Here is a 16,168-nt window from a genome sequence, read left to right on the forward strand (position 1 = left end):
CAATCTTGGCAATAGGAGAGAAAGTCTCTATGTAGTCAATGCCATATAGCTATGAATAACCTTCAGCAACCAACCAAGCTTTCAACCGCTCAACACTACCATCAGGTAAATACTTGACTGTGTATAACCACTTGCATCCTATATCATGCTTACCAGGAGAGAGTGGCGAGATCCCACGTATGATTATGAGCCAGAATTGAGAGTTCATCTTTCATCGCTTGACGCCACTCTGGAGAGGTAAGGGCTTATTGGACATCCTTAGGAACAGAAATAGAAGATAACAATGAAACAAATTGTCGATGGGAAGTAGAAGGGTGGGATACAGAAACATAATTAAAGATAAGATGAAGGGCACAACTATGTTTACCTTTCCGCAATGGGAAGGTCAAGATCAAAATCAGAGTTTGATGGGAGTGTGGAAACAATTGTTGGATCTATCAACGGTGAAGAAGTTGGAGGAGGAGCCGGTGTATGCCGATGCGTATACACTTGTAAGATAGGTGGTTGTTCAGCGGGAAGTTGCACTATAGCAAAGACTTAGTTGCAGTTGGAACAAGGGGAATGGGGTCCTCAACAGAACTGGAAGCAGAAGAGGAGAAGAAGAAGAGACATCTGACCCAAGAAAAAAGGGAACAAACTCAAAGAAAGTAACATCTGGACACACAAAGCAATGTCGAGAACTAGGATTATAACACTTATACCTTTTCTAGGTCCTAGAATAGCCAAGGAAGACAAACTTAGAAGATTGTGCATCTAATTTGTCTAGCCCAGGCCCAAGATTATGAACAAAATGCACACACCCAAAAACCCTAGGAGTGAGAGGAAAATGAGACAATGTAGGAAACAAAACAGAGAAGGGAGACAATGTAGGAAACAAAACAAAAAGAGGATGATTGTTGTATTAGGAAGGGGGGCGGGGAAAGGAACAAAGAAGAAAAAAAGATCTGAAGTGGAAAGGCTAATCTCAGACATTGAGGGAGATTTAGAATTTAGTGGTAGAGGGAATAGGAGAAAGGGCCTAAAATGAGGAGATTATGGCCTTTTCATGGGTTTTTTGCTCTTTTGTCTTGATGAAAATTATAAGTTGGAATGTAAGAGGGTTAGGGAGTGCAAGAAAGAGAAGGGTGATCAAAGACTTACTCCGAAGGGAAAAACCCGATATTGTGTTATTACAAGAATCCAAAATGATGGACTTAGATGGGAGATGGGTGAGGAGTTTTTGGAGGTCTAAAGGTTTAGGTTGGAGCTCGTCTCCTTGGGGAGCCTCGGGGGGGATCGTAACACTGTGAATGGAGGATTTGGTGGAAGTAGTGGAAGAATTAATAGGCAGATTCTCAGTTTCCATTAAGTGTAAGAATGTAGAGGATGGGTGTGTATGGATCTTAACCAATGTTTATGGCCCTAATTCCCATAGAGAGAGGAATGAGATGTGGGAGGAACTATATGCAATCAAGGGGCTATGGGATGGCCCTTGGTATCTGGGCAGGGATTTTAATGTCATTAGATTCTCTGATGAAACCAGTAATCCCCAACAGGTAATTACAACAAGCATGAGAAAATTTAATGGTTTTATTGAAGAATGTGAATTGAAGGAAATACCTCTGCTACAAGCCAGTTACACTTGGTCCAACCTTCAGGAAACCCCTTTGTGTTCGAAGTTGGACAGGTTCTTATTTAGCCTTGCCTGGGAGAATAGTTTGGAAAACTTGGTTGCTAGAGCGTTACCCAGGATCACCTCCGATCACTGTCCTATCCAAATAGGTACTGAGTTTTTTCCTATAGGACCCAAACCTTTTAGATTCGAAAATGTGTGGCTTACTCATCCAAATTTTGTGAAAAAAGGGAAGGAATGGTGGGGTGAAGAGGAGAGGAGGGTAAGATGGAAGGGGATCAAGTTTAATAAGAAATTAAAAAGGTTGAAGGCCAAAATAAAAGAGTGGAATAGAGATCATTTTGGTAGAATTGAGGAATAAAAATTGTGCCTAATCTCTCGAATAAAAAACTTGGATGTAAAGGAATCTCAAAATGAGTTGACCGAGGAGGACAGAGTGTTGAGGAGACAATTGAAAAGGGATTTAGAAGAGGTGTTACTGAGGGAAGAAATCAGTTGGAGACAAAAATCTAGACACAAGTGGATTAAGAAAGGCGATGGGAACACTAGATTTTTCCGTGATTTGGCAAATGGGAGACGAAGAAAGAATCTTGTGACCAAGCTAGAGTTAGGAGAGAAGGTGATTACCAACCAGGATGACATAGCCAGAAAATTTGTGGACCACTTCAAATCGATTTATAGAAGACCTTTGAGTGAAAGAGCAGTCGTGGAAGGGGTGGAATGGCCAAGAATTGATGACGGAGTGGCAAGGTGGCTGGAAAGAGATTTCGAGGAAGAAGAGATTAAGAAAGTTGTCTTTCTAATGAATAGATCCAAGGCTCCAGGTCCAGATGGCTTTACAATGGGTTTTTATCAAGACTGTTGGGAGGTGTTGAAAGAGGATTTAGTTGAAGTCTTTAAGGAATTTGTAGACAATCACATTATAAGCCCTGGAATTAATGCCACCTTTTTGGCATTGATACCTAAGAAGAATGATGCCAACCACCCAAAAGATTATAGGCCTATTAGTCTGGTGACAAGCATCTATAAAATTATGGCTAAAATGCTCTCGTTGAGGATCAAAACAGTCCTCCCTTCTATCATTAGTGAAACCCAAGGGGCTTTCATTCAAGGGCGACAAATAACAGATCAGATCTTAATTGCGAATGAGTGTGTGGAGGAAATGAAAAGGTCTAGGAAGAGAGCTTTCATTTGTAAATTGGATCTCGAAAAGGCCTATGATTTGGTGGACTGGGAGTTTCTATTAGAGGTTATGCGAAACTATGGATTTGGGGACAAGTGGTGTAGTTGGATTTTTGGGTGTATCAGGACTTGTCACTACTCTATTCTGGTGAATGGTATGGTGAGGGAATTTTTTCCAGCTTGCAGGGGTGTCAGGCAAGGGGATCCACTCTCACCCTTCCTTTTTACCTTAATAGGATCATTACTAAGGCTGACAGTAAAGATGCCATTAGGGGTTGGAGAATAGGGAGACACCAAGTCCACGTCACTCACCTTCAGTTTGCAGATAACCTAATGATCTTTTGTGAATGAGGTTTTAGCGAAAAGGTAGCAAACCTAAAGAAGCTAACCAAAGGATTTGAAAGTATTTCTAATTTGAGAACAAATTTGGAAAAGAGCTACATAGCGGGTATAAATTTGGAGGTAGGGGAGGTCGAGGCTATTGCGGAGTGTCTTGAGTGTTCCACCTCTACTTGGCCTATGTCATATTTAGGGCTTCCTTTAGGGGCAAATCCTAAGGAGAGTAGATTTTGGACCCCAGTGATAAAAAAGTTTGAGAAGAGATTAGCCTCATGGAAGAGGAATTATGTCTCTTTAGGAGGGAGAATTACCCTAATAAGAGCTACCTTGGCAAACTTACCTACCTATTTTTTGTTTGTATTTAGGATAACAGTTAGGGAAGCTAGGAAACTGGAGAAGTTGATGAGAGATTTCTTATGGGAGCTGGGACAAGAAAAAAAGGATCACTTGGTTAATTGGGAAACTGTGTGCAGAAGTAAAGAAGAAGGGGGTATGGGACTTGGGAGGGTAACTAGAAAAAATCAATCTCTGTTAGGGAAATGGTTGTGGCGATGGCCATTGGAAAGAGAGAGATTGTGGCATGAGGTGGTGGGAAGCATTCATGGGAGGTCAGAGAATAGATGAGATGCTGGTGTATCAAGGCAAGCTAACCTAGCAACACCTTTGAAGGCCATTCACAACACCCTTCCTCAATTCCTCAATTTTATCAGGTATGAAGTTTGTTCTGGCAACACTGTTCATTTTTGGGAGGATATTTGGGTAGGAGACACACCTTTAAAGGATCTGTTCCCTTCGCTATTTTCTGTTTCTTTGTACAAAAAAGAGGTAGTCTCAAAATTTGTCTCACCTTTGGGAACACCCTTAGATCCTACTTGGGATTTTGGGTTTCGTAGAGGACTTAGGGATGATGAAATTGAATCTCTTTTGTCTTGCTTGGTTGTCTTAATCAAGTTTGTTTGGATCCCTCCAAGCCAGATAAGAGGGTATAGACTCTTAGACCCAATGGAACCTTCACTTGTGCTTCTTTCTTCAAGTCCATCTCTCAACTTTCTACTCACCAACCCTTTCCATCAAAAGAAATTTGGTACAGGCCAGTTCCCCAAAAAATTATGGCATTTTGTTGGGAAGTATTACATGGGAAAGTAAACACTCTAGATAACCTACAAAAAAGAAGACCTTTCCTCTGTATTTCTCCTAATTGGTGTATCCTCTGTAGGGCTCACGATGAGGATTGTTACCACATATTAATATCTTGTCCCTTTTCTGCAGACCTTTGGGCTTGGCTACTTTCATTGTTTGGGAGTAGTTGGAGTCTACCAGCAGAAGTTCACATGCTCTTCAACCATTCTACCTTTTATTGGCCTACAAAAATAGGGAGAATTATGTGGAGATGTGCTTGTGCTTCCTTGATTTGGACCCTTTGGGAAGAAAGGAATATTAGAATTTTTCAACAAAAGGAAAGGAGCAGTCAGGAATTGAAAGACTGTGTGTTAAATAGGGCAACACCTTGGTTGAAGACCTTGGAAATCTTTCATCAATTCTCCTTTAATGACCTTTGGAGAAATTAGTCAGCAGTAGCAAGGTGTTCATCCCTAAAGGAAAAATCTATTACAAGCTGGTCTCCTCCATCTGAAGGCTCACTGAAGTTGAACTTTGATGGAAGTAGCATGGGTAATCCAAGATTATCCAGAATGGGGGGTGTTTTGAGAAATGAGAAGGGAGAGATTTTGTTGCCCTACTCAGGTCCCTTGGGAATTGGGGACTCCATTAGGGCAGAACTTTTAGTTGTTGTACAAGGGGTGCAATTTGCAAACCAGTTGGGGGTACAACACCTAACAATCGAGGGGGATTCCAAGGTGGTGGTGGGTTGGTTGAAAAATCCTAAAGAGGCTATGTGGCGTTACAAGAATGAAATGAAGAAATTTAGTTGGTTGACAATGAATATGTTGGTCATTGTACAGTGGGTGGGGAGATTAGCAAATACTTTGTCAAATGTGTTAGCTAAGCAAGGGGTAAATAGGGAAGAATTGTTTTGGGCTCAGTTGTGATTCTTGCTTTTCTTTCCTAGTTTACTTGTAAGATTCAAGGGGAGGCTGCAGCTCGCGCCTCTCCCTGGGATGTTGTATGAACTCGCTCTAAATTTGCTTCTGAATTAATAAATTTATTATCATTCATCAAAAAAAAAGGGAGACTGACCATCAAGAACGGACATAGGCATTCGGTTAATAAGGAAACAAGATGTAAGTACATCACTCTAGAAATGTTTGGTACATTCATAAGGTGCAAAAAGGACCGAGCAGTTTCCAAGCGGTGGTAGTTCTTTTGTTCAGCTACCCCATTTTGTTGAGGGGTGTAAGTGCAATACTGCAAAAGGTCTAATGAATAATACCATGTTGTTCTAAATATTGCTGAAAATGTGTATAAAAATATTCTCGGCCATTATTAGAACATTGGATCCTAATATGTACACCAAATTGAGTGTGAATTTCAGCATGAAACTTTAGGAAGATAGAAAATAAGTCACCCCTTTCTTTCATAAGATAAAGCCATGTCATCCTTGAATAATCATCAACAAAAATAACAAAGTACTGGTAACTATTGTTTGACACTATTTTATTTGGACCCCAAATGTCCGAATGGACCAAAGATGTTTCCCATACTGACACAACTCACAATCCAAAGTAAAATGACGACTCAATGCTGGAACAAGTAGCTTAAGAGCTTTAAGAGATGAATAATAAAGTCTGCAGTGCCACTGTATAGGAGAAAGAGACGACTGAAGAGTTGTTGACGAACCACCACCACCATTAATATAATACAGTCCACAAGCTTCATTCCCTCCACCAATCTTCATCCTCGTCTTGAGATCTTGAAAAACACAAAATGAGGGGTAAAATGTGATAGAGCAATTAAGGGACTTGATTAATTTACTAACAGACATGAAATTAAAAGGAAATTTGGAAACATACAAAACTGAAGACAAAGATAGTGAACCAGTGTTAACATTACCAATAACACATATGGAAGAAGTGGAACCATTAGCAAGGGTAACAGTGTGGGTTGTAGAAGATGAAGAAAGAGAAGAAAGCACACCTAGAGTCCCAATCATATGATCGGAAGCTCTAGAGTCAATGATCCAATGGGAGGGTTTGGATGCCAAACAAGCCATACCTGAGTGGGCAAGCATAGTTGTATTCTGTTGAGAAGTAGCCCGGAGCAACCGCTCATACTCATCACGTGGAACACTCATCATTTCTTTCTCGAAGGCATCTATAGATGTAGGAGTTGTTTGATCGACTTGCTGAATTTCTTGTCTCATACCACCACCACTAGCCACTGCATGATTTGCCCAGGTTGAAGGTAGGCCATGTAGATCATAACAAAAATTGATAGTATGTCCTTCCATACCACAATGTGTACACCTTTTCGGACCATTGCTATGTCCTCTACCATGGGCTCCCCCTAAAAGTCAACCTCCAATATGCCCACCACCACGACTGTACATGTGTCCACCACCACCACCACTGTACATGGGTCCACCACCACCACCACCACCAGGCTGAATCTCCCGAGTTCCTCCTCTACCACCATGACCTCCCCCTCTTGTCAATGCAAAAGCAAACCTATCTACTATGGTGGAGTTCTCCGTAGGTCCAACTGAAATCCTCCGGAGACAAGCAAACACCTCTTCAAGAAAGGGAAGGGCTGACCCACCTGGTATCTGTGCTCTCACTGGTTCATATTCAGACTTCAATCCCACTAAAAATCTGGTTACATCAATTTGTTCTTTGTGTTGTTGAATGTTGACATCAGATGTAAGGGGGTGATACACATTCAACTCATTCCTAAGATTCCTCAAGCTAGCATAGTACTCCTCAAGACTTTGATTACCCTGTTGCGGATTAAAATACTCTTGGTAGAGCTAGTATACTCTAGTAGTATTGTCTTGTCCTAAGTAAAGCTTCTTTGCATGATCCCAAATCTCATTGGTTGCGTCTAAGAACATGAAATTCACAATAATCTTAAGTTCCATGCTATTCCATAACTAGTCATAATCTGTGCATCTTCTTGCTCCCAGTCACTATAGTCTTGAGAATCAACTGAGGGTTTATCTTCTCTCACATTATTCACATTCTTCTTAGCTTTGAGAAAAACTTCAACAGATTTAGCCCAAGATACGTAATTCTCTCCATTTAGTTTAATAGAGGTCATCAGCACATTCAAGTAATCAAGGGGAACCATAACAGATTTGTGTTCACTACCGTCTCCCATAGCTGCCATAAAAAAAAAATATATATATATATATCTCACACTAATATGTCACCCTACCTTACTAATGATCACCACACTACACTCCTACGGTTGACTATTGCTGAAACATTTACTGTCACGGGTTTCAGCAATGATAATCACCACTACACTCCATTTTCGACACCACAAAAATCACCCACATACACTTCACACACGTGATACTAGGTCTGCAACACATCAGCAATTGCTTCCCACCCATTATAATCCCATGCAACCCACCTATTTGAACCACACAAGTCAGACTCAAACCCGTCAGACCACTATACTACTGTAAACAGCCCTCTTTGATACACCGATTAGAGGGTTTTCTACCAACCACCACAACACAACCAACCAGAGGCATTAAAACCTCCAGAAGAAAAAAAAAAAACCACTCCTTTTTAGCCTTTTTGTCAAACTCCAAGTGACCGAATAGAAATATGCAAAAAACTAGATTGGGAGGTGCAGAAAACTGGGCAGATCTGAACTGATTTATAATAGCTCTGATACCATGATAAAGTTCAGATCTGTATATGCTTCAGTTTCAAAATAAAAGAATTAAAGAGAGAAAGAGAAGAAGAGAAGAGAGAAAAGAAGAATAAGGAAAGGCTGGTTCGAACTAGAGAACACACCTCTCTCTAGTCGGCCAGATTTATTTATTGTTTTCTAAACAAAAAAACACAATGATTATTGTGCCCCCACTTAAGTGTGGGGCACATCAGTTAACTTAGAATATAATAGTAATTACGTCTAGCACATAACATAAAGTAAAAAGACTAGACTACCCTTCTATAGCCGACTCTAACAAAGTTTATAAAGTATTGTTACTTGTCAAAAAAGCATATTGGCAGTATGGTTGTTGATTGGATTTTGGAACTTCCAGAATTTTCAGATGCTTCCAAAGCTTCTTTTGGATCAAAATTTTAGGTCTACCCTTGATATGGTCCGATTCTGCATTCAGTTTTTTTTTCTTTTGTATCGTATCCAGTTGAGGTCTACTCTCTTTTATTTGTTCTTTGACTGTAATTTCTGATCTTTTCTGGGTTGGTCAGGTTGCAGCTCTTTGCGTGCTGTCTCATCACCCTCTCGCTAATTGTACTCTTATTTTTATTTAAATATTGCTTTATTTTGATTTACTATCAAAAAATAGGAAATAGATTCTGAAAAATAACTTGTTCATAGTTTTCCACTTCAACAGGAGTGGTAAAAGTTGAACATTATGACGAAATTATTGGGAAAGACCATAAACCATTATCACAAGGGGCGATTGCTTGGTGCAATGGTAAAATCTCTGGCTGCCAAGCATGAGAATGAAGATTCATGCAGTAGTAAAATCTTAGACCAAAGGTTAGGTCCATATCCAGTCCACACCTCTCAAGACCCCAGATAGCCAGGACCAATATTGGGCAGTGGCCCTTTTATCATAAGCATTATTATAACTGTAACCATGTGTATTTGCTTTGTTTTAATTTATATTGTATTTACCTTTATGTTCATGCTGAAAGAAAAAGACCTAGTATGAAACAAAACATGGTTTTTGATAGTTGCAGATGCATCCTAATTAACAAGAGTGTAATATATTTTCCTGTTTTTTCTACCTTCATCTCTGTCTGTGTGAGAAAAGGCTGCCCATCAGGATCCCGTGAAAGGTGAACTTTCTGCCCCCTGGTCTCCCCAGCATTAATCCATTCAGTGCTCACATCAGGATCCATCCACATCGCTTCCATGTCCTTAGGATCAATACAGTCATCCCAATACTTGAAACTTATAGCCATGCTATTAGGTTACCAAATGTTTTTATGGCATCTAGAAACAGAAGAGAGCTATTTTCAATATTCCATGAGACATGAACTGGCACTAAGAAATGTATGGTTGAAATGAACATACGCATCACAGAAAAAACATAGTATACTTGCATCTGTAAACTGTTCACAATTACTTCTACAAATTATCAACCAAAGTAGTCAACGAGTAGTGAAAAAGAACAGCTTCGTATTGGAGCTTTCATCTACGCTTCTAACTTCCATCAGAAACTCAAAAGTTTGCAGGCTACCATATTTTCTCTTTCCAAACAGAACCTACAAAAGGTGATCTAACCAAATAAGTGAACCTAGACAAGAGAACTAAAGAAGGGAAGGTATATAAAATAGAAAAATGCATAAAACAAATGGAAGTTGAATACTTAAATCTTATTAAAATTAGTGGTGAGCTGATATGAAGTTGTCAAAACATAGGGATCACATCAGATGGTCAATGTATAAGATTTCTTTCAAAGGCTTCCAATCCCTATCTCAGCCCATCCAGCCTTCCTCGTTATGTAAAATGAAAACCGTTTACTATTTGATAATCACTAAAATTTCTATATCCCTTGAATATTTACTAAAACATCCCATATTACAGACATGGCGTTACTTTGGTAAGCTTTAGTGACAGAAAGATCATTAAAAAAATAATACCCCTTTATCGATTGAACAATCACAAGTGATCATATTTTTAAATGACCAAAATACCTACCACATGTTTAGTCTACCCACTTGCTCCTTAATTGAAAGAGAAGATAGCCATTGTTGTGTGGGTAATCAGGTTATTTGAGGGGCATTCTTGTCCTCTTATGTTTTTTTGTTACCAAGGGGCTTAAATGTAATTTATGTAGTCCAATATAATTTCAAATGAAAGGGGTAAATCCCCAACTTCTCTCTCTCAACTCCAAAACACTCTCTTCTAATGTTCTCTCTTCTCTCCTCTCTTCTCTCTTCTCTCTTCTCTCTTTTTCTCCATTTTTCTTCCTTCTCAAAAAACTTTGTGGTATCAAAGCACCCCCTAGTGGGGGGTTTGACTTACAAGAGCATGGATGACTACTGACATCAGCAGGCTGTATGATCGGCATTTCTATCAATCTTGGAAATCCTAGTGTTTGGTCAGGTAAGATTTTAGACAAATTTTGATGAAGGTTTCATACTTGTTGCCGTGGATTTCAATTTTTTTAAGGTTTTTTCTTAGAAAAACGGAAAAAAGTCTTAACTTCAAGGTGAGCCTCAGTGCTGTTGAGATTTTTTGAACTAGTGACTCATGGATTAGGGGATCCTATGATATTTCTGGGCACACCAAAAGGGGTCTCACTTGATTTTGTGAGGTTTTGAGCTTCCCATTACCTGTTTTCTCCTTCATATTCCAAGCCTTTATTTGTGTTTTATCTTCTACTACAGACTTGTGGTGGTTGTTGGGGGCCACAGTTGGTATTTGTGTGGTAAGAGTTGTTTGTAGAGAAGACAGCAATCTTCGACAGGGAGAGAAATTTGTGGCATTGTATTTCTCCACTCTTCAATCACTATGGGAGGAGACCATCATCTTGTGGCACTTGAGTGGAGAGATTCCTTTAATGGAGAGCAGTATAGGAAGTGCAATGAGAAGCTTAGGATCTTTGAATTCGTGACCGGGCTGAATTTGGAATATGCTTTTACGCATCAACATATTCTTAGTAACAATGGTGTCACACTTTCATCTGCTTATTCTTTGATTCAATGTGAAGAGAGTAGAAGGGCGGCTATGATGCAGTCTCTTCCCATTGAACATCCAGCCATGGTGGTGTCATCTATGCCCAAGTCTAGTAACAGTTCAAAGGGGGCTCAGATAACTGAAGGTGATGAGATTGTGTGTGATTACTGTAAGAGGCCTAGACACACAAGGGATAGGTGTTGGAAATTACACCCAGAATTGAAGCCAGAAAATTTTAAGGCAGGAAAGGCAATGCTCATGTTGCCACTAGCTCCAAGAGTTCAGCTATTACTCAACCTATGGCTCCTAGCCATGAGGAACATTAACTGTTTTCAGGGCTGAAATAGACAAATTTAGTCAGCTTCTTACAAGGTTAGAAAGCAACAACAAAACCAGTACCTCTGATCCCAACGTTCCTTCTATAGCTTTTTGCTAAGTCAGGTGATTCTTCCTTTGCCTATCATAACTCAGTTACTGCACCCACCACTTGGCTTATTGATTCAGGTGCCTCTGACCATATGACAGGTATGTCTACTTGTTTTCATTCTTATCATTTGTCCTCTAGAAGAGAGAAAATCACTCTAGTAGATGTATCCAATACACTTATTTCTGGTATGGGAAATGTTAAGCTGAGTGATGATCTCTCGCTTAGCTTTGTTCTTCATGTTCTTTGACTTCATACAAATTTATTGTCTGTTAGCTCTCTTACAAAGTCTTTGAATTGTTGTGTAACGTTTTTCCTCTGATCATTGTCTTCCAAGATCTGAGAACTAGGAAGAAGATTGGAATTAGGAGTGAAGATAATGGAGTCTACCTTTTGGAGTGTCTAACTGTCTATGTCTGATCTCCAATGTGAAAACATGTCAACTTTCAAAGCAGTGTAGAACAATTTATCATCCAAGTAATACAAGAAGTTTTTTGTTATTCCATATTGTGCATATTGATGTGTGGGGGCTGTATTCTCTTGAAAGTATGGGAGGCTACAAATATTTTATACTATTTGTTGATGATTTTTCTAGATGCACTTGGTTGTATCTTCTCAAGAGTAGAGATGAAGTGTCATAAGTTATCAAAAAATTTCATAACATGGTGAAACTTAGTTTGAGAGGTGAATTCAAATTTTTAGATCAGACAATGCAAAGGAATATTTTGAAAAAGGCCTTGTTCAGTTTCTTGAGGAGAAGGGAGTTATTCACCAAAGTTCCTATGTTCAAACCCTTCAACAGAATGGGATTGCAAAAAGGAAAAATATACACGTGGTTGAAGTTGCTCACAGTCTTCCCTCCAGAGTTCTCCAGTCAAAATCCCCACATCAGTTGTTGTATAGTGATTCTCTTGTCTTCAATCTTCCATTAGGAGTCTTTGGATCCATTTGTTTTGTTCATGACATGTACCCTTCTCGTGTCAAGTTTGACCCAAAAGCCACTAAATTTATTTTTCTTGGGTATTCTTGTACTCGGGAGGGTTACAAATGCTATGGTCCTTCTAGAAAATGTTTTGTATCTAAAGATGTCACCTTTTTTGAGTCCTAACCATTTTCCCTCCTAATGTTTCTCTTCAGGGGGAGAGTAGTAGTGAAGAGAGATAAAATTCTACCTCATCATCTTATCCTATCTCGATTTCAGTCCCGGTTATATTTGTTGTTACCTCTATTCCTCCTAAGAAGCCTAGCTCTTTTCTTCCTCTTCATGGGAGTAAGTCACGACTAACTTTTAGGCAAACCTATGTTAGGAACAAACATCAAAGGGTGGTGAACTCAATGATCTTAATCATCCACTTCAGTTTGCTCCTGTGGATTCAAGCAACTTTCCTCCTCCTTTTGTTCCTACTTGTGATGATCCTATTACTATTTCTGACTTTACTCCTGATCCCATTGGGATCTGTAGTACCCATGTTGAAGGTGGTGAACTCAATGATCCTGATCTTCATATTGCCTTGCAAAAGCGACAAAGAAAGTACACTCTACATTCTACTACCACTCCTTCTATGTGTCTTATGAGTCTCTATCTCCTCATACTATACTTTTCTTGCAGCTTTGTCTTCTGCTTCCATTCCCAAGAATGTTTCAGAGGATGTTGCCCAACCATGTTGGAAAGAGGCTATGGATCAAGAAATGAAGGCTTTGGAAAGGAATCAAACCTAGTAGTTAGTTGAGCTCCCTCAAGGAAAGGAGCCAATTGGGTGTAAGTGGATATAAACAGCAAAATATAACGTTGACGGGACTACTTGTAGCTAAGGGATATACCCTTATGGCATTGATTATCTCGAGACTTTTGCTCCAACTACCGAGATGAACACTGCTTGGGTTTTGACATCTCTTGCTGCTCACTTCTCTTGGCTACTATATCAGATTGATGTTAAGAATGCTTTTTTGAATGGTGATTTGCAAGAGGAGGTGTATATCGACCTTCCTCCTAGTGTTGTTATACTTGGAAGTGAAGGCAAGGTTTGTAAGCTTCAAAAATCTATCTATTGCCTGAAACAATTTCCTCGAGTATGGTATGACCAATTCATAAGTGTTCTTTTGAGAGTTGGATCCTCTTAATCCTATGTTGATCATAATCATTACATCAAGAGAAATAGGGATTTGGTGACTGTCTTGATTGTGTATGTGGATAACATTGTTATCATTGGAAATGACAAACTTGAAATAGAGCAACTAAAGCATTTTTGTACACTGAATTTGTGCTTAAAGATCTAGGAGGCCTCCTTTATTTTCCTTGGGATTTGAAATTGCAAGATCAAAAAGGGGTATCTTTATATCTCAAATGAAATACGTTGTAGATCTACTACAAGAAACAAGCAAACTTGGTGCTAAACTTGTAGACACTCCTATAGATCCAAACTACAAAATTAATGGAACTAATGGTGATATTTTACCTGATAAGGGTATGTACCAATGCCTATTTGGAAAGTTACTCTATCTTTGTGTGACTCGTACTGACATATCCTATGCTATCAGTGTAGTTAGACAATACATGCATTAGCCCTATCTTCCTCATCTTGTAGCAATTGAGAGAATCCTATGTTACTTGAAGGGCACTCTTGGTAAGGGAATTCTATATAGTCCTCATGGTCACCTCAAGATGGAGACTTACACTAGTGTTGATTGGGCTGGATCTATTGATGACAAAAGATCAACATCCAGGTACTGTACATTTGGTGAAGGTAATATTGTCTCTTGGATAAGCAAAAATTAATCAGTTGTGGCAAGATAAAGTGTTGAAGTTGAATACAGGGCATTGGCACATGGGGTCTCTAAGTGGCTTTGGCTAAGGAGTCCCTTACTAGGTTGCATTTGTGGCATGCTAGGCTAGGTCAGTTGTGGCAAGACCAGCCCTGCATATATCTTGATTCAGTGGTAGCGACAATCAGGAGTCTCTTACTAGGTTGCATTTGTGGCATACTAAGCTAGGTCACATGTCTTTTTCTCTATTAAAAGTGTTGTTTTCATAGCTATTTTAGTATGTTTCAAGTTAGAGTCTTTCTTGTGAGATCTGTCAAATGTCAAAACAATGTAGAACTACATATCCAATTTCAGATAGTGAAATTTATGTTCCTTTTGTTTTGGCTCACTCTGATGTTTGGGGCCCTTCACCCTTTGTTTCTATGGATGGCTATCATTATTTTATTAGTTTTATCAATCACTATTCATGATGCATTTGGATATTGTTTGTTGAAAAGTCGTGTTGATGTACCATAGACAACAATTATCTTCTATAAGATGATTGAAACACAATTTGGTAAAAGAACCAAGCAGTTTCATCTGACAATGTGGCTGAATATTTTAAAGGTTCCTTGAATATCTTCTTAGAAGAAGAAGGTGCGCTTCATTAGTCTTCATGTGCTCATACTCCCCAAAAGAATGGGGCTGTTGAGAGAAAGAATAGAGACCTTTTGGAAAATGCAAGGACATTATTATTTCAGCAAGAGGTACCTAAGAAGTATTGGTCTCAAGTGGTTCTTATAGCTCCATAATTTAAAAATAGGATGACATCTAGGGTGTTGGGTATGAAAACTCCTTTCTTTATTTTGTGTCCTACCCAAAATGACTTTTCTTTGCCTCCCTAAGTATTTGGGTGTGTTTATTATATCCATGTCAACGATCCATCACAAACTAAATTGGATCCTAGGACTATTCGAGGTGTCTTTCTTGGTTATTCTCCTACATAGAAGGGGTACAAGTGTTATGATCCTGTTTCTGGCGAAAGATTTATAACCAAGAATGTTGTCTTCCATGAGTCTCAATCTTATTTTCATCTTGTAATCAATCGTGGAATGATCAAGAGAGAAGAGAGGAAAGAAGAAGAAGAGAGAGGGAGAGAAATAGAAAAGTCGAATTGGGTTAGTGGCTGCACCCACTTCACCCTAATATATTAACAATAACAATAATTACAGAGTAGTCCCTTGAAATAAGACTAATTACAAAAAAGCCATAGCGCCATGAATATATATATAAAAACACCCTTGACAACACAGCCCTCCAAAAATTCTCATCAGGGGAAGAAAGTGGGGTGGAAGAGAATTCTTCTTCTCCTTCATTCTTTGTGCCACCTCTTGTGTCTTCTTCTAGCTTTCCATCTTCTACCCTTAGCCCTTCTAGCTCAGGTACGTGCCCAAATGAACCTAATGGGACTACTCCTACTAATGATTTTGATGGAGATGATGCAGGGAATAGTGACACTAATCTCAATCAACAGAAGGAGCTGAAAATTTTCTATAGGAAAAGAAAAAGGGATCCTTCAGGTTGTGATGGTGACCAATCAGATTCCAATCAATCTGATCCTATTGATCCTATTAATCCTACTCCAATTTGACTCCTCGTTATTACTCCTTTGTCTTTTCTCTTTCTTTATTTTTTTTCCTTCCAGATACTCTAAAGCTATAGATGATCCTAAATGGAGAGAGGCAATGAATGAAGAAATGAAGGCCTTGATGAAAGCCAAAAGATGGGAGTTAGTAGATCTACCAAAAGGAAAGAGTATTGTGGGATGTCAATGGGTCTCTATTATGAAGCCTAGAGCAGATGGTATGGTGAAAAGGTATAAAGCCCGACTGGTAGAAAAAGGGTTTACATAGAAAGAAAGAATTGACTACAAGGAGATTTTTGCCCTAGTTGCAAAGTTGAATGTTACACGTGTCCTATAATCTCCAGCAGAAAATTACTCTTGGGAATTAAACCAATTAGATGTAAAAAATGCATTCTTAAATGGGGACCTACATGAGAAAGTCTTCATGAATCCTCCTCCA

At 39.1% G+C, this 16,168-nt stretch overlaps 1 protein-coding gene across 10 annotated transcripts in view; it reads right to left on the minus strand.

The window, feature by feature from the left end:
• LOC148846522 (transglycosylase) overlaps positions 1-16,168 on the minus strand; it is a 129,440-nt gene that overhangs the window by 103,192 nt on the left and 10,080 nt on the right. For 2 of the 10 annotated variants that reach the window (XM_088955338.1, XM_088955342.1), the window contains 2 exons: positions 9,336-9,501; positions 9,022-9,229 (listed from right to left, as the gene is read on the minus strand). The exons of 1 other annotated variant lie outside the window; for it this stretch is intronic. In XM_088955338.1, coding sequence (XP_088811464.1) covers positions 9,022-9,198 — 177 coding nt within the window. In that variant the 5' untranslated portion in view covers positions 9,199-9,229; positions 9,336-9,501. Of the gene's footprint in view, positions 1-9,021; positions 9,230-9,310; positions 9,502-16,168 lie in introns of all 10 variants that reach the window. 7 more of the 10 variants (XM_088955344.1, XM_088955339.1, XM_088955340.1 and 4 more) reach the window with 4 other exon arrangements.

Source organism: Nelumbo lutea, chromosome 7 (genome assembly GCF_056320005.1).
Source record: "Nelumbo lutea isolate HS-2025 chromosome 7, American lotus-T2T, whole genome shotgun sequence".
NCBI classification, from domain to species: domain Eukaryota; kingdom Viridiplantae; phylum Streptophyta; class Magnoliopsida; order Proteales; family Nelumbonaceae; genus Nelumbo; species Nelumbo lutea.